The sequence below is a fragment of the Nipponia nippon genome, unplaced genomic scaffold (assembly GCF_047370975.1).
Source record: "Nipponia nippon isolate SJK-2023a ecotype South Korea unplaced genomic scaffold, ASM4737097v1 scaffold_6, whole genome shotgun sequence".
In the NCBI taxonomy this organism is placed as follows: Eukaryota; Metazoa; Chordata; class Aves; order Pelecaniformes; family Threskiornithidae; genus Nipponia; species Nipponia nippon.
Genome location: NW_028262380.1, coordinates 20996079 through 21015263, shown reverse-complemented (window position 1 = coordinate 21015263; position 19185 = coordinate 20996079). Strand labels below are relative to the sequence as shown.

Below are 19185 nucleotides of genomic sequence, written 5' to 3'. Positions count from 1 at the left end.
CATTAACCTAAAATATAGCATTAGAATACCTCATTGGAGTTGTTCAACAGCAGAAGGACCCACTCTCGCTCATGAGGCTTTTCATTTGGGTAAAATTAGATTAATAATAAAGGCAGCATGATAAAGATTTAGATCAAAGAAGTGACACATGAGCCTATCCCCCCACATATGTACTGACATTCAGGGAAATAATAGCAGGAGATGACACTGATTCTTTGAAGGAAGCTACTTTCAAAACATAGTTAATTTTTTTCCCCAAATATAACTGTGAAGGTTTGCAACAAGAATATGAATGGGGCAAAGACTTAAAATAGCCTATAGAGCAGATTTGGTAAGGGATTTGGAGGAGAAAATATATGCATGCATATTGATTTTATAATCCAATGTTGGCTTAGAAAAACACTTTGCGTTGGCATCATCATGCAGTGGTTTAGGACACCAAAACTCCCAAATATCCATAGCCATGCAATGGTTTTAACTTTCAGTGAGCTTTAACTGTGACGTGAGTTAATATGCTTTTTTAAAAAAATTAAGATATTCTTTAAAAAACACCCTTATGCAGTAAGGTACTGCTAGCTTTCATAACTTTATCCAAGAGGCACAAGTCTTGAAGACCTAACCATTTATTTACTCCTTAGAACTGGAAATAGTACTCCTGTTGAAGGTACTGAACACAGTTCAGTTGCGTAGCCTAAGGGATGAACACTTGGGACTTTAGGTGCTATTTGCAAACTCGCAGTTTGGGTTAAGTTGGCTTAAAGGAGGAGAAAATGCACACAGATGGGAAGGGCAATAGCTAAAGAAGCACTCGTGAGAATGTATCGCAGAAGGAACAGAGGAAAAGAAGTCGTTATCCTGTCACTATGTAATGAAGAGGATGACGGGAAAAGTGTTAAACGAGGAAAAATCCTGTTTTGTTTCTCATTCCCCTGGACTATTCAGGGAAATGAAATTTACTGCCTTCTTGATAAGTAAGCTGGATTTCATCAAAGAAATATCAATTTGTACTGACAGTCTCTTTTCAAACAGCATTAAATCTGGAAGGCCTTGGATATTTAGTAACACGTCAGACCAGAAGAACAAAAGTTTTCTATCATTTTAGGTTGGATGATATTGTATATGACCTACCACCTACTTCTTCTTAAAACAGAAAATAAAAATTTATTTAGCAATTTATATCATGATATTATATAAATTATTTATTAAACTATATTAAAACTGATGCAACTATTTATTTTTTAGACTTCATTTGAATATTTCCCACAGAATCCGATTTTAAATTTCCAGCCTTCTCTGTAAGGTCTTGTGAACAAGATATTCCAGTATGAAATGACTCAGTTTAACAGCTAATGAAATAAATAGTGCTTTACTTTTCATTCTGCCAGAGCATTCCCATTTGACTTCTAATAACAACTTTTATGAGCAGTCATTAAGAACTAAGTGAAGACTTTGGGGAGCTCTGTCTTTACGAAGTATAAAATTGCAGCTGACACTTCTGGCTTTCTAACTGAAATGTAAATGAAATTTAAAGAGATAAGATCACTGCAAGATTATGGTTTGAGCAAGATTATACTTCTGGTGCTGCTGGATTTAAAACCAGAGTGAGTGAGAATAGAATCTGGGAGCATTTCACTAGCATATCACTTAAAATATTTTAAAAACCCTTTAGTTGCCCCAGCAACTGAAATAAGCAAAGCTTGTAAAAATAAAATACTAATTGTCACTGATCTTTTATCATGGTCTCATCAGAAATACCTTTCGTACTTCAATTTATTCATTTTCCGCACATTGCAGGATTGCAAAATAAGTGCATTAGAATAAAAGGAGAACGCTGGGAAGAAAGAAGGTATCCGAGAAGTGACACAGTAGCCACAATTCGTGTGATCCATGACTGTTTTGCACTGCTTTGTCTGTACAAAGCACGCTTAACACCAATGCAGTTGATTGCAGAAAGGGCCAAACCAGTATGCATGAAATTGCAAATGTAAGATAATGACTTCAGGCACACAAAAAATTATTAAAAGAAATCATCCACCTTAGTTACAAATTTTCAAATGTTTGTTAAAGCAAAATCGATGGTGCATCATATAACTTTTCTGTATACAAGGATTACATCCCAAAGATCCAAATCCCCAAAATCCAAAGATTTTCTGATACGTTTGTCTGGATATTTGGGGATACTATAGCATCCTAACTGAATCCGGCTCTATCAAAAAGTGAGCGTAGAGAATTCAGGGCAGACTTTGTCCTTGGACTTTTGTTTCTCCCTTCTTTTTAGAGTTGAGTCTTCTCCTTGGCAGCTTTAAAACAGTTTTGTAATGTAAGCAAAGACTAAACAATGAAAATGAATTTAAAAGTTACGTGCTTTCAGTCACATTAACTCCCTGCACAATGTAATATTGTATAAACATGGGCAAATAGTCCAAACTAACTGCAACAATTGTTCCTCGGAGTGTGTTTTCCTAGGAATTATATAGACAAAAGCATGGCAAGCAAGGCCAATAACACTGTCTTTTAACAGCCCATCTGTGGTGAAACTCTGGAAATTATTATTTTCAGTGTTTCAGTGTTTGAGTAATATTTTGAAATGACTCTGTATGGAAATACTGTCAAATACTCCCAGGACAGCTTAGCACAATCGTTGAAATAAATCAGAGTATTTATTGTCACTACGGGCTTGACCTGCCTCTTTCAGTTTCTCAGAAACTTATAACTGACAGCTTTCTACCTCCAGTTATTGGACAGCATTATACCTATCAAAGAAGTCCAAAATGCAAAGATAATTTGGCTAATTTATAAATAAAGATAAACATTCCAGAAATGAAGACCTAGAACAGAACTTCAGCTGAGGTAAATTGTCTTCGCTCCTGAAAGTCTCCCTGTACCTCATCTTACTTGGTTCAACAATTAGTTGAAACTGTCAGCTAGCAGAGTTCTAGTTAAGCAAAAAAAAAAACAAACCTGGCCTGGAGATTGTCACAGTAAAAGAACAAGAGTCAAGCAATAAAATACTTAATCGTGTACAAGAAACGCATAGTCATGCCTAACTTAAATCTCACTTTCATTCTAGGAGCCCCAGAACTTGAAGGGGACAACCTATCATTTCACTGCCTGAGCACCCTTCCACGCAAAATCATGACGATGGAAATCCAGCAAAATTCTAGACATCACTTAATCTTTTGCTTTTCTTTTTATTAGATCAAAATCCTACTTGGGTTAATTACTTTCAAGGAGAGAGTATTGTTTCTTTGTGGGGATTGCTGGTAGGGTTTTATAGACAATAGTAGCTGTCTATGTTGTAACCAGTAGTAATGGCAGAAAGGTCTTCTAAAGGAGAGAATTTTGCAATATCTCCTAAAATTTTTAGATTCTTCTGAATTCCCTGGCTAGCTGTTTCATAACCAGATACACTACTGCAAATACTTCAGTTTCTGTTCCACTTTTTTTCTTATTCTTTACCCTCACTTCATGGTCTGAATTGTCTCAAATAACTAAAATTCCTACTCAAAATTTAGTTGTTGTAGAATGTAGATGTCAGATCAGATGTCATGAAACACAAAGTAACTACTCTCCGTACATAGTAAGACACACAAACTTTGGAATGTTAAATTAAAGTCCTGGCTTCAGACATGCTGGTACCAATTCACCCAATAACACCTCAGCCGACTTTCTCTATTTCCTCCCTACTAACTGCACAGCCAGTCCCTTAATGACTTAGTTGGTGTTGTGAAACTAACATCTCTTTATCTAATCCTGCAGAAGTGTGGAAATCTGTTTGTTCTTAATGTCATGACTATAGCATGGCTTCTTTTGAGAGCAGAGCTGTCTGACAAATATAGCGCCGGACCAAGTCTGAAGAGAGCGCCTTCCTTTTCCTGACTCTTCCACCGGCTCATTGAGTGGCCTGTGCCAAATATTTCACTTTCCTGTGCTTCATTTTTTTCATCTTTAATTTGAAACTTATAGCGACTGCAGTTAACATAACTAGATCTTTCATATACTTCTGTGAGATCTATTAATGAAAATCTCTAGCGGTAAAATAGTAGGGACCCTTTGTTGTGTGCTTAACTGGAGCCTTAAAAAGAAAAGACTGCAGTTCTCGATTGTTACAGGTTTATTTAGCAGTCTGTTTCAGTTTTAAGCTTTATTAAGCAGTTGAGTAGTGTCAGGAACAGTTATAGCATTTTGTTGCTGACATTATAACCTATGGGGGCTGTTTCTGGTGGCAGTCCCTGATCTTTTATCTGTTTGTTACAAACCGCATCATGACCGTACCTCAGAAAACAGTCTCAGGTGACTGGTACCTTAGAACATCTGGTGGATTTTGACTTCAGCTGATGCTGGTCTAGTATGCAAAAATATGCTCAAAGGAGCCCATTAATGGTACCAACACCTGATAGTGTTAAGATAATAAAAAAAAAAAGTGACATCTTGGGCCATGTGTTTATGCTAGTAAGTAGGCATGTGGTTTTAGCACCCACAACATAAGGGTGTGAGGGCTATTTCCTTGCATCTCTAGCTTGAATCCTGAACTGTTTTTTTCTGGCAAACTAACATATTTACAGCGTGACGAAAAAAATAAGACTGTACAACCCGGTGTATAGCCTACAAAAGAAACAAGCACCTTTTAAAAATACCTATGTTCCTCTTTCATGGGTTTCTGTTAATTTCTCGTAAGCACTTATGCATCAGTTATGATAAGCCACGAAAAGGAAAAGGGTCAGCTTCAGTTGTCCAGCGAGCATTATTATAACTTCTCCACGCAGTTTTAACAATTAGAGGACTAGGTATATGGAGAGAGGAGATGCAGCTGAGTCTAGTGATTGGCTGAGAAGTGCCAACAGGAGTCGCAACCTGCACAGTAAACCATGCGGGAGGAATGAGTGGATAATGAGTCATCTCCGACCTCACTGACAGTATCTTATTGGCTGTCACAGGGTGTAGGATTTTTATGTGATCTTATGTTACACTGGACAGACCATTTACACATATTTATTCAAAGCAGTTTTCCCTAAACTTTATACACCACTTGCATAGCAATCTCTGGAGCAAAACTGAATGTCTAGGTGTTCTTTCACCCAGAAAACCCACAGAAACTTTAACATGATTATGAAATTGGAGCTGAAGATTTATTCGTCCTGTTCATCAGTCAGCCTTGAACATTGTACAAAAGTCACAGCCATCACCTGGAGGCCTCATTTCCTCTCTTCTGAGGAAGATGGTATGACAGGCTGACTGGATGCCCATGAAGGCATCAAGGTCAACTGTCATGATGTGTCTTAGGGCAGGTCAGGTGGATGATACTGCAAACATCCAAGAAATTCAAATACTATGAATTGGCACTTCAAAAGAAAGAAAAGTGGTCACCCCCAAAATCTTTTAAAAGATACCCTGAGATATATCCAGATGGAGTATCAAGACCTGTGGAGTCTTCCAGGCATTTATTAAGCTATATGCCACAGCACTGTCATACATGACCACTGGAGATGCACTGCAGGGGCAGCAAGAGCATCTTGTTTGCCTTTGATTCCCTCTGCAGGTGGCGAATGCTATTTCAGAAATCACTGACAGTACAACCAGGTGCTCTGAAGCAAATGTTATCCTTATGTTATTGAGTTCAGATGAGTATGATGTAAACTGGTCTTAATTGCGGTTCCTGTGAGACACTGATAGGACTCAAGCTCAGATCACCTTGAAAAATCGTAAAACAAATGTGTTCCTGAGAATTTTGTGTGTTCTCCGAAAGTGTGGCCTAATTCAGATCTCCCTGTAGTCTGTATCTGTGTGAAGAACTCCACTGAATCAGTGGCCTAATGCCAGCATAACCCTGGCAACTGAGAACAGAAGTAGACCATGACTTTCCACATATATTTCTTCTTCTCTATATTTTGCTTCATTTGCCAGGACAAAAAAGACCTGGCAACAAACCCAAAATTACTTGTAGGTTTGACACAAGATAAAGATAAGCTTTTCCAAATTCATAATTTTACAAGTGGAGTTTCTATTTAAATTTAAGTAAAGATCTTTGTCAGATTAATGAAAAAAGAGAACAGATGCTTATTCTTCAGGAAAAAGAATAAGGCAACTGTATATTGATGTGGTTTGGTTTTGGACGAGAAAAGCATTATACACATAGCATGAAATGACAGAGCACAGCAACTGTTTTGGCTGCAAAGACAGTGTGTTCAGTATTTGACATTACAGGGAAAAAAGGATTAAGACTAAAATAAAAAAAAATAATGATAAATGGCAGATTCTTTTGTTATCATGGTTTAGCAGGCCTCCTTTTCTTCAAATACAGGGAAAAAATATTTTTCTATACTTTTCTCCAAACTATCTACACAGGTACACTATGGTACCTAAGTTATTTCTTAATTAACAAAGCCAATTTTACTAATAAATTAGTGTTGCTAATAAAGCAGTCAACTCAAAGGAATTTCTTGCCTAAAACTTCCAACATCCCAAATAATGCATGATGAAGTTCAAGTGGGACAGACATTCAGGTTTTTGCTTCTCCTGAATAATAAAATTACATCTGTGATTAGCAAGCATTTCATTAAAACAGCTCCCATTTTTTCTCTCTCTTAAAGCTTGCAGGGAGACAATGAGATGATACTGTTCTGCATGAAAGAGTGATCTATCATGCAATTAGCTAAATGTAGTGGAGAGAAAAATGATGTTAAAAAGGCAACTCAGAACTGTCCAAACAAGGTTATTGGCTGTACATTTGAGTAAATCTATGCAAAAAATGCCTAGAAAAACAAAACTCTTCGATCTTAATATGTTTCATACAGAAACCCAGTCCAAAAGGGGAGTCAAGAGTTCATAGCAAATTCTTACTCATTTAGTCTGGCAATTTAACCAGCAGATGCTGAATCCAGCTCAGCCCAGAACCAGATGGTATTCATCCAGAACTTCTAAAGGAAATAGTAAAATTATTAAACATGATGTGTAATCTCTTGCTTAGAACTATGTTGTTGCCAGAGAAAAAAAAATGTGCAAATGTGATGCCAGTGGTTAAAAAGGGCTCCAGGCAAACTAAATCCTTGGAATTACAAGCCAGTCTGTAAGCCTGACATGCACAGAAGGAAAACTGGTGGGTATGGTAATAACAGACGAAAATCTCTGGACACATGGTCTGCACAAATTTTGTAGAGGAAATATCTGCCACACCTTGCAGATACAGAAATCTGAGCTTGTGAACAAGATGATCCAGTTTGTTTTAAACTGTAACTACACAGTTGTTGGGATTTGCACGAGATAACATTCCCTCATTCATTCTGCTGTTGGTTGAAATTAGTACCCTCTGGAGTGACTCATGGCTCAGTACTTATCCCTCAACCCTTCATGCCTATGGTCTATCCTCTGCCTCCCTCCACTATGCCCTCCACTCATATGCTGTCTGCACAGTACGTGACAAAGCCGAGAGGCTCCACAAAGCGGGCTGCATCCAAGGCAGTTTGGTCTGTTTTGCATTTCTGCTGAGTACATGAAGCCTCCGGCCATGGCTGCTGGCTTCATTGGCTTCAGCCCTCTAGCATGTGTGTAGGAAGCACGCCTTGACACTGTAGTGGGCCCATCCCTTGGGATGGGGTTAGGTGAGGGGCTCCTGCCATCCTGGGGAAGCTGGTCCTTCACACCGTCCCACATACAGTTGAGACCAATGTGAGAGACATGCACTGGCTTTATAGGGTTTGTTCTACTGACCTGCAGTCCTGGCCAGCCTCTCACCCCCTTGAGAACAAGGGGGCTAGTGGGACCATGCAGCAGTATGTACCACCGATGACCAGCTGCGTCCAGGACTTCAGAGGTGAAGAACATTACGCCAAGTCCTCTACAAAAGCCCACCGCTCTCTGACAGTGCAGCCTTTTCCATGCGGCACAGTCATGGAAGGCTTTTTTATGCACAGTCTGCCTCCGCCACTGCCACTACCGGTGGGCTTGCGTTGGGAAGACACGAATGGCAAGGGATGAAGCCATCTGTTCGCATGTAATTCAGGACAATAAACCTGACAAATGTCATCTGAATTTGCACATCCAGAAAAAGTGAACTGCAATGCAAACATGGCTCTGGGCTGCCTTTGTGAAAGTCGAATGGAAAGGTCTGATTTCCTTCTCTCCCCTGAAAAAAAAAGTCAAAAAGGCACTCTGTCCTTAGGCTGGCAATCAGAGGCAATTGCTTGGGAGCCAAGTTTCTGGCATCCATGAGCATCATGTGGACAGAGCCAGCAAGCCATGAGTGGTGATTCAGTGGTGGCCATGCTGCTAAAGATCTTAATAACTCAGGAGAATACATGCTGAGTTTTTCAATGACTTGCATGCATGCTTCAGGCTTCATGTTTTGTTTCTTTAACTTAACCCATTATTCACTCATGCTAGGAGCACAACCCACATCCTTGAGCTGCTGTATCACGTCTTGGTTTGTTTCTTCATTGCTTCTCTAGGAGGAGCTTCCCAAGGCCTGGGATGATTCAACACAAGGCAATCAATGTTTGCAAACAGTCCTGCAAGACTTACCTGGGCTGAGGGAGTGAAGCTGGCGTGGATCTGCATGCCAGGAAGAACTAGGAGAATCATGGAAGCAGAAGATCAGAAGCAATTTAACATCATGGACAAGTAGGAGACCATTGGTCTGGAGTGAAACAGGGAACAGTGTGATTAAAAGATTGGAAATAAAAAGTAGGAATGAAAAGCAGGAGTGAAAGGCAATTATGAATGGCGCCCCATAGGAAGCTTTGCTACAGCTGTTCATCACTTTTGTAAATGCTCCAGAAAATGGGAAGAGGGGTGAGGTAAAAGAGTTTTCTGCTGATGCTAAGTCATTCAAGGAGAGGAGAAGCAAAAACGGACTTTGAAGAATTGCAGAAACCTCTTTCTGATAAAATGGGACAATAAAAATCACTGCAAAGTAGAAAATAATTATAATTTTTCATGAACGGTGTAGGGATCTAAACTAGGTATTACTATGCAGGAAGGAGACTACTGAACTTACAGTAGGTTCTTTCATGAAAACATCAGTTCAATTCTCTGTCGTCATAAAAAAAGGCAAATTACAGGAATTATTAGGAAAGGAACAGAGGAAAAAACAACACAAAACCTCAATATGCCATTATTTGAATGCTTGATTCATCTTTATGTGTGTTAGCATCTGTGAAAGACTGTAGAAGAGTAAAAGAGATTTTAGCCCTGGGCTGCGATGCTCATGGAAGGTATGAAACCACTTGTTTACAAGGAAAGAATAACCAACCAGATGTTCTTCTGGTATAAGAAAATCGTGGCGGATACAGAGAAGTTGACTTCAGAACGATAATTCACTCTCTGTCATGATACAGGATACAGTACAATAGCCCCAGTGCAACCTCTTTGATTGCAATGATCCCCCTAATCTTGTCTTCCCTCCTGGTTCCTAACTGTGTCTCCCCCAGACTTCCATTCACTCTGTTTCTTCTCTTCTTTTTAACCAGGTCCGGGAGACTTCATGGAAGACTCGACGCAATCCAGGTGAGCAGGTCTGGAAGCCCAGCGGATGATGACAAGTGCACAGTCTCAGTCTGTATCTGATAACAGAAATAAAAATTAATCTCTCCCTTTAGTATAACTGAAGCATAGTTATATATATACATACGTACACATAAACTATGTATATAGTTTAGTATAACTATAGTATAGTTGCTTCTTCATGATACAGGAATAACCAAGCTATAACTCATCAGAACACCAGCAATTAACCCCTCAACCCAAAAGTATGGTGGTATAACCATTATAAAAACTGTAGATGAAAAATTAATTGAGAGAGAACCCAACCCCAAATAGCAACACATTTATGGTAAAAAGCAATAGAGGAAATACTGCTAATATCAGCCATTCAACACAACTGAAACTGATTTCTCTAATGCAGATCTAATAGAAGGTGCCAGGAATCCAGAAAGATCTCTTCCGCATTAAGAATAAGCCCACAACAGCAATTTGACATCTTGCTTACAGAAAGACTCAAACTCCATTACAGGCTATTTAATTCAGTAAAGGAATTGGTAAACACAATTACCCAGCCTGTGTTTTGCAGCAGGTCAGCCCATTATAATAATTACAAATAATTATAATAGCTTCTTCTGATACAGAAAGGTCTCTTAAAGCTCAAAATCATTCAGATTGAATGCTACTTTATGACAGAAGAAAATGTTCTAGAATTTAAAAACTTTGTTGAAGTGTGTTGCGTATGGATACGGAAAGCAGGATCAGTATCTCAAGTGTAAAGGACACCTTAGAAAGGCAGACAGAGGCTACAAAATTTTGTCCGAGTTGGTTTGTTGCTGATTTTTCTTCTATAGAAAGTAATTTTCAAAGAAAAGAGAAGTTGTTAACCAGAAGTTTTGGCAGCTTAGACTAGTCTGCATCTTTCTGTTGTCTATGAAGAAGAGCAAAAAAGCAAGCTAAGTTCAGCAGTTCTTTCCAGAAAGCATCCATTACTTTTCTTGTGCATTACCACTACTAAATCAGCACCTGTCTTGCCTGCCATTTCAGCAGGGATTTTGGGATATTATAATATTTTGGGATATTATAATATTTTTAAATTGGCAGAGAAAATGTTCGGGAAATACTGGATTAATTAAAAATATATTCAAAACTAAAACAACAACAAAAAATTTCTATGTTTAATTAAATGGGCAACATTTGTCATTTAATAGAGGGGTTGATTAGTTAACACCAATCAATTTAATCATAGAAAACATATAAAAAAAATAAAGGTGATTTAGGCAGCTAAGAGAAAATTGGGGTTTCAGAGACATTGGTACCGAATATTCAAACGTAATGCTTAATCAATGCAAAAATGGAAACATATTTTAACTTTTATTTCTTCAGTATTATTTTCTCCCATTATGAGATTCATGAGTGGAAAAATAAACCAGAACTTGTCATTCTGGATGAATTTTCTACCAGTATGTTATACCTCTGAAACTGGAGTTGAGTCCTGCTGGACTGAATGTTTTCTTCAGCTGAGACAGTTACACATTGTATACACCGGTTGCCATCTTCAGCCGTTTTATCTCAGATTTTTAAAAACTGCAAAAATCTGTAAAAGAAAGGGAAAAAATATAATTACTCAGCAAAAGAAAAAATAATTTAGAAATTAGAACTTTAGGTGTAACTTTCCAATCTACTCTCCTACACACCCAGTCCAGCTAATGGCACTATAGAGCAAGGCTGGTGAGACTGGAAAAGAAATCCAGGCCTTCCAGTCTGTGTATATCAACTTTAAGGGGTCCAAACCTGTTACTAGGAACCTGTTATTGCTCTGCCTATTTAACTAGAAGAGATTTTAAATGTGAAATTTGTTTTCCATGGAGCTATAGCAGGGATTCATTTATAATATTAATTTACATTTTTGGCCATAAACAAGCTGTGCGCTAGAAGTTAAAAGCCCATGACTTCGTGGAAACGCCAGAGAGGATGATGTTTATGTATTCAAAAAGCAGAACTCAGAAGAAAGTTTCTTTTAAACAATCGAGATTGTTGTGTTTTACACTAATGCGTAACTAATGTGCCACAGTTTATCAGTTCATCAAGTTTGTATTCAACTCATATACAAGTCCTTGCACTGAGAAAATGTGTAGGCTTCTGCTTATCTTAACCAACAACTCTAATATCATACTTTTGTAAGTTTTGATCCAAGAACACTGAAATTAGTGAGTCTTTCTATTGACTTACTGGGGTTTGGATCAGGCACGTACAGCGCTTTCGTATGAAGTTAGCACTTCAAATGAGATAAATATAACAGCTCTTGTTTTTCTGAGCATACCCACAGTCTGCTCTGAAAAATGTGAAGATAGGAATAGTTTCATGTAAGGCATGCAAAATCTTCACTATGTTTTTCTCTTGTCTGCCCTTTTATTCAGCTACCCTTACCATTTTATATGTTGTTAGTTGAAAGACAGATTTATCACTCTCATCACTCACTAGTTGTGATTTATTGGCTGTGGCAATACAGACTCCCTCTGAGAAATATTGCAGAGATGTGAGTAGAAGCAGTCTTGCAAGGGGTTAATGCTGTAATCTTTTTCTAGCCTGTTTATAATCCCAACAGTAGGCCAGTGAGAGAAGAGGGTGGATCTAAAAAAGTACCGGAGGGGATGTGTGTGTGCATGGATGTGTGTGCATACGTGTGAGCGTATATGTGCATGCATGCTTTGGTTTTCTGAACTGCCTTGTGTGCCGCTGGAATAAATCTTGTACAGCCTGAACAGGACTCTGTGTGCCGGTTGTTCCTGACAGAGAGTTAGTAGAGCTTCCTTGCACAACTGCCTCTCTCGTATTTCTCCGGAAGATTTCATTCAGAAATGTATTTGTTTACTGAAGGAATGGGCAGATAGTTACGAACCCACCCTCTTCTTCATCAAAGCTAACCTGTGGATACTGAAGAATGGAAACAGTTGATGCTAGCTTCCTTGGGAACGATACCAATATTACAGCTTTCCTGTGCGACATCATCTTGGAAAATGACACTTTTTTCTGTGTGGATGATCCACCTTATCCTTCTAAAGGTATGTGTAGAAAAATAGGGTTTTTTCAGGCAGTTTGAGTTCTAGCTGGAAGTAGAGATACTATGGAAAGAAACAGCTACACAAGGCTTTTTCTGTGAGGGAGCGCACAATCAATCAACTGCTTGCTGATAAGTTAGGATGAGAAACAGGCAGGAAAGAATTTAGTATGTGCTGGTTTTCCAAGTTAAAATTTCAACTAGAACAAAATTTTGATATAATAGAAAACTAAAACAGTAGCACTGTTGGGCACAAAATGTAAACAGCTCTGCTAAGGACTTGGAGAAACATGATTTTTACTCTTTGAGCAATTCAATAACAATAGAGTTACCTGATTTGATACCGTGTATGAAAGTGATTAAATATGAACTTCTAGCGCTCTGAGGCTGAAAAAAATCATCCACATACTAAAATATTTTTGATTGCTGTATCATTTCTTACTTCTGGATAAAAGAGGAACTCCCGTGGTGAGTGAGTGGTGCACACTAACTAGTGTGAGCAGAACGTGCTTTTAAGAAGTCGTATTTGGCTCTCCAAATGGACGTTGTATTGCGTGTATTGTATTTTAATGTTATGCAATTCAGGTAGATCAGAATAAGTTTAAGAATTTCAGAACTTGCACTGATTTTGCATTGGTGTCAAGACATAAACCTTAGTAAAACCGAATACAGAAAAGCTTTTACCTTTTTATTAAAGGATGAAACATGTAATACTAGCCTATGAGCTGTGTACTGCATAACTGATTTTTCCTTGTGACAATTTTCAGATTTGCATCAGATAATTCGGATTCTGCTGTATTGTTTGATATTTGTGCTCAGCGTTTTGGGGAACATTCTGGTAATTACAGTGCTGATAAGAAACAAGCGGATGAGAACAGTCACCAACACGTTTCTGCTGTCACTAGCCATCAGCGACCTGATGCTCTGCCTTTTCTGCATGCCGTTCACTCTCATTCCCAACCTGCTGAAAGATTTTATTTTTGGTAGCGCTGTTTGCAAAACTGCCACTTATTTCATGGGTAAGTCATCGAAGTTTATACTTATTTTGAGGACTGACTAATGAGATAGGTGAGAAGGTCATTAAAGACCGGTAAAAAGCTGATTGTTTCCATCTACCATTGAACAGTTACCAAAATCACGAAGAAACAACTTTGTAGTGCAAATCTTCATGGTTCTGGTTTCCTCAGTCTGATCCAGCAAAACACAGAGGCACCCACTTAATTTTAATGACATACGGAATGTTTTGCTGGATCATGTTAAGTGAGAAGTATGTTGCATGATCGAGCTTTAATGAGGAACCCGGCACACGCGCTTGCTTACCCATCACTGACAGAGTTATTAGCAGTGTTCAGATCACCCATCAGAAATGACAGGGTTGTATAGTGCTCACTAAGGGCAGATTTTGCCCACAGATTTTTGGTAGCAGTGATACATGAAAAAAATAGGCCGAAGTAGGTGTCATTTGTGGAACTGGAAGTTAGAGCAAGCACTTTTTGAGAACACACCAGGTGTGATCAGAGCTCACCAGGAGACCACAAAATACAGATACAGGTTTTAGAGGCTGACTTTAAGAAGCATCACTTTTATATGCCTTGCCTTACCTCCTTTGGTCATGGAGCCAGGAGCCAGGAGTTTCAAAGTTCCTGGATTATGTATGTCTGTGTAAGTGATTTTGTCTCACTTCCAATACTTCCTGTGCATTTGCTTGTTTTTTATAAAAAAAAAAAAAAAGGAGAACATTATGTAAAGTTTTTACTGCCTTGGGAGACCCTTGGTTAATGACAGAAGCCTTAGGTCCCCTTTCAACCCATGCCCTTGAGAACATTGATGTAATGTGAAAGTACACACCTAAAGTGTGCGAATGGGAAATCAACATCTTTTTGTAGATAAAACCAATAAAACTAAAGGCCATGTTTAAACAATTATAATGAACTGCTGCCATAAATACCATAAAACATTACTGAAGCATTGTCATCTTTCTCTTATTTCACACTGTGTAAATTGCCTTATAAAAAAAATCCAGTGAAATGTTTTCCAACTTTTGGACTTTTCATAATGAACTTTTTCATTATGAAGGTGTTTTATTTTAAGAGTCAGAATGTGGATATTTCCCATTAGCAGTTCAGGTTAACAGAGGCTTCAACTGACAAATGGACACTGACATCCATTGCATCACCTATGCTCAATTTTTCATTTTAAGATGTAGGAAGACTTATTTTAAATTACAGATAATTTGTGTAAAGCAAAATGTAAAGATATTGGCATTTTATGTTTTGACCCACATTCAAACATTCTCAAAGACTACTAAATGAATGCTCATTTACTGAAAGAAAAATTTGTGACAAAATTAAGAAGAAATATTTATAATCTTGCAGTGATAAACTGGGGCACCTCAGTGACAGAAATACAGACCACTGCCTTATATGTTATAATGTATGAACAGGCGAAATTGAAGGCACTTGAAGGACAAAGATTCTGCTTCATGACTTCGTTTCTCCTGCTTTGTAACTCCATTAGCATCTAATTAAAAAAGTGATAAGATATTTAATTCTCTTGAATGAGAAAGTCAGATCACCAGTCAAGCAGGACACTGAAAAAGATTAAAACTATAGAAGAGAGACTAAAAGAACTTCAGTGTTAAAAGAGTAATGAACAGCATAATCCCACTGATTTCAAGTGCTTGTTTGAATTTCAGTGCAATTAGTGGGGTGGATAAACCACAGCAGCAAAGAGAAGAACTAGGAGGAAAAGTGTCTTCTTTTCCTGTTATCAGAATTTCATAGTTTGACAGAATGAATCTTTTCTTTCGGACTTCTCGGGTTAGAGAAGCACAGAGCAGGAACATCAGTCTGGAGACCCAGACCCATTGCCTACACATTCTTCACTGACTTCATCAGTATGATATTTATAAGTATTTTAGCTTATAAATAGTTTGCTATATTTTTAATTTTCTATATGCATACAGAAAGTTAGCAAGACTATTTGAAAATAACATGAACCTTTAAAACAAGAGAATAACCTTTTTCTTTATTTTATATGTATAGGTGTCTCTGTAAGTGTATCTACATTCAACCTGGTTGCCATATCTTTGGAGAGATACAGTGCCATTTGCAAACCTTTGCAGTCCAGGGTCTGGCAGACAAAGTCGCATGCCTTGAAAGTGATTGCTGCTACCTGGTGTGTTTCCTTTACTATCATGTCACCATACCCAATTTACAGCAAACTGGTACCTTTTACCAAGTATAACAACACCACAGCAAATATGTGTCGGCTCCTTTGGCCAAGTGATGTCATTCAGCAGTCTTGGTAAGACATAACTGACTGTTAGCAAATGCATAATTATCTGGTGGAAAACAGGATTTCATGGTAGCATTAAGCCTATTGAAAATCAAGTATTAACCTTCAGCAAACATTTACACTTCTATCATGCTTATTTAAGAAGTTAAAAAAAATCATATTTTTAAGCTGCTTACATTTTGATGCTTGTATGACTTTTCCCTTGTCATAGGAATGATACCCAACATGGCAATGATTCTCGCACTGTGAGACTAGGCTAAGCCCCTACTGTCACTGTAAAGAAAGCATCTGTCACTCTTCAAGTAGCAATAGTGCTTTCACTAATTTATACATAAACTTAAATATTTTCAGAGAAATCCTTGATTAATCTTTGAGAAACGCAGACACGTGCGAGTGTCCCTCTGTGTGCTGCCTTGCCTGTTAACTTGTTTGAAGGTCCTTTGAAGCAGAGAAGTAGAATATGAGAACTTGGAGAGGTTGCAAATGCCCTTTTTGAGAACTGCACCCTGTTGGTCACTTATAGAGAACAGGGGCAGAGAGATGAGGGGAGAGACAGTGCTCCAAGTCCTACACATCCAGGCAGAGTAAGTAAATAGTAGCACTATCAAGCAGCAATATTACTTAGACATTGTGTCCTTGCACAATGACTAAACACTTTAACTGGCACTGAGATAATTTTTTTGGATACTGAAGGTCAGTTGGAACTGGGAACAAGATTAAAGTATGCACCACTTCAGTATGGTGTATCCACAACCATAGTAAATTTGTATTAATGCTTTTGGTAGTCTCAGGTAATTGGCAGTATGAGTACAGATGAGGCGGGAGGGTGCACGGTGAAATTCTCTTGTCCCTGGTGTCGTTGCAGATTTCCAGGTGCGTTAGTGAGTTTGCACCAAAGTCCCAGGGAGCAAAAGAGACATAGGCTTATGAATGTCTTTATTCCCCCAACTTGTAATGGCATCAGAGAAGCTGCCTAGGAGAGTAACAGATGTGCAACCAAGTAAAAGCTGCCTCCTCTAGGAGGGATCCCAGGGTTGCTGGCCCTGGGATCCCTCCCCAGGGGCTCTGCATGGCCCCAGGGATGAAAGCCCAGGTCGTGGCTGCTCTGTCCCTGCCCACGTGTGCCACAACCCTTAGCAAGTCAGATCTCACTGAAGTAGTGATTGCCAGTACCAGGGGCTCCTTTGAGAATCAGCAGCTGCTCATTTGGCTTCTGCAAGGCAATTTTTACATCATTCAAAGCTACAGGGCATCCGACACTCATCTGGTTAAAGCAGGGAGCCCCACTCATGGGCAGAGAGACCTTCTGCCCCCTCTAACTGCTACAGGAGTGCCCATCTCCTCTGGGGCTGCGGAGGGTGGGTGACGGATGTTTTGCAGCCATGATAGCCTTGTTCCTGCTGTACTTTTCTGGGGGAAGAAGGAGAAGAGGTGGGAAGCTTCTAATTTCCAGAGCTGTCGAAATGATGCTTCGTATTAGCATGAAAAAATTTCAGAAGAATCTTGAAATCCTGCCCCCCCCCCCCAATTCTCACCTGAAGAAAAAGGAGTTTTTCTGGTTTTGTGCTGTTCCCAGGTCTCAGTTTGTCTTCTGATTATCTAGGTACACTTTCCTGCTACTCATACTCTTTCTTATACCTGGGATTATAATGATGGTTGCGTATGGCCTAATTTCTTTGGAACTCTACAGAGGAATAAAATTTGATGCCAGCCAGAGAAAATCTCCACGAGGTAACAATATATTTAGGTTTGGGGTTTTTTTAAGTTAGAGTTGAAGATAGGGGCAGTCATCTTGAGGCTACTAAAAGCAAAATTTTCTATTTGCAAAAATGATCATTGTGGTCAATTATGGTCATGGACGTGCCAGATGCATTTGTTGATTGAAGTTATTCCGTTATTCACTAGAAAATAATTCCTCGCCTATGGCTTGTTTGCAAGGACTCTAGGCAGGATACATTAAATTTCTAATTTGCTTATTATAGAAATACCAAGATTTTTTTTCTGGCCATGAATGAGGACTGTTTCTCTCAATAAAGACCACAACAAAGATTGTCAAATTAAGATAGAAGCATATAATTTTGAAACTATCTTCAGTGAATACTTGAGCAAAGAGTGTTCTTACATCTTTTTGCATCAATTTGTATAGAGTTAAGATGTGAGAATATTGGGAGACAGCGGACACAGAGCAGCTGATACACGACTGCCTCAGAAGCAGGCCAGTGCTTTCTTTGCAGCAGTTGTTCAGCCATGACTTATGTTATTTATTTAGACTTAGACTCCATTCCTTGTTTTTTAATTTGAATCACTGTTCAGAGATATTTTGCCAACTATTTAAGCACTAATTTATATGTACAGAAAGAAAAACAAGTACCTGCAGCACCAAATACGAGGATGGAGATGGATGCTACCTCAACAAAACCAAAAGAAAAAGGAAAATGCCATTGCAACAGCTCTCTGCTACTAGCCATTGCAAGATAGACAGGGTGAGAAGCAGCAGCTCTTCTGCCAACCTAATGGCCAAGAAACTCGTCATCCGCATGTTGATGGTGATAGTGATTTTGTTTTTCCTTTGCTGGACTCCCATCTTCAGCGTCAATGCCTGGCGCGCGTTTGACACCACTTCGGCAGACCAGCGTCTCTCAGGAGCTCCTATCTCCTTTATCCACTTGTTGTCCTACACTTCTGCCTGCGTGAACCCTATCATATACTGCTTTATGAACAAGCGTTTCCGCATGGGTTTTCTAGCCACTTTCACCTGCTGTGCAAAGCAAAAGCCCCCTGCGATACGGGGAGAGGTTGGTGATGAAGAGGACGGGAAGACAACAGGGGCTTTGCTCTCCAAATGTTCTTACATGCACATGAATGCATCTGCACCCCCCTGAGCTGCCTCAGAAGAGGCAACGAGTGGCCTACAGAAATTCAAGTAACTATCATCTGGTCTTGGAAAGTGACTGTGGCATCAGCTGAACATGATTTAGTTCTGAGGTAATGAAACACTTCAGTTGACAGTAAATGCAGTGAGAATTTCATGGGAAATGGATGCTATCACTGTCTGAGCTTTATATCACTTTCCCTCCAAAAGTACAAAGGAGTAAGAGGGCTCTTTGAAGATAAAGGACTTTATAAAAAGCCTTAGAAGACGCTGTATTTGTCATAAATTCTCCTGTAAAAATTGGTGTCCTTTACATCAACAGTTTTGCTCAGTTTTCGGCTGCAGTTTTGAGTATCTCTTAAAATTTCCAAGACGCTTATAGATTCTCCTCAAACATGAATACATGCATTGCAGTCTTCACTTCAATATCTATTCCTCATAATCAAAAATTTTCAGTTACATTTGTAGTATTTTTTCACAT

General features: G+C 38.9%; 1 protein-coding gene and 1 long non-coding RNA gene across 2 annotated transcripts; one reads left to right on the top strand and one right to left on the bottom strand.

Annotated features, from left to right (window-relative positions):
• Positions 1-9359: 9359 nt before the first annotated feature.
• On the bottom strand, positions 9360-14228 carry LOC148051381 (uncharacterized). Its single transcript, XR_015699854.1, has 3 exons — positions 14137-14228; positions 10949-11071; positions 9360-9557 (listed from the first exon to the last, which is right to left on the bottom strand). It is a non-coding gene; the product is annotated as an uncharacterized LOC148051381 (long non-coding RNA).
• CCKAR (cholecystokinin A receptor) lies at positions 12419-18714 on the top strand. The gene is made up of 5 exons (XM_009474556.2): positions 12419-12539; positions 13303-13554; positions 15580-15841; positions 17436-17563; positions 18188-18714. Exons 1-5 carry the CDS (start codon positions 12419-12421, stop codon positions 18712-18714), a joined length of 1290 nt encoding a protein of 429 aa, XP_009472831.1.
• The last annotated feature ends 471 nt before the right edge of the window (positions 18715-19185 follow it).

Bases quoted from the DNA above. Each gene is read 5' to 3' on its own strand.
- CCKAR (XM_009474556.2), top strand. From the start codon at position 12,419: ATGGAAACAGTTGATGCTAGCTTCCTTGGGAACGATACCAATATTACA. The intron at 13,555-15,579 runs GTAAGTCATCGA...TTATATGTATAG, and splicing joins AACTGCCACTTATTTCATGG to GTGTCTCTGTAAGTGTATCT. The intron at 17,564-18,187 runs GTAACAATATAT...TTATATGTACAG, and splicing joins CCAGAGAAAATCTCCACGAG to AAAGAAAAACAAGTACCTGC.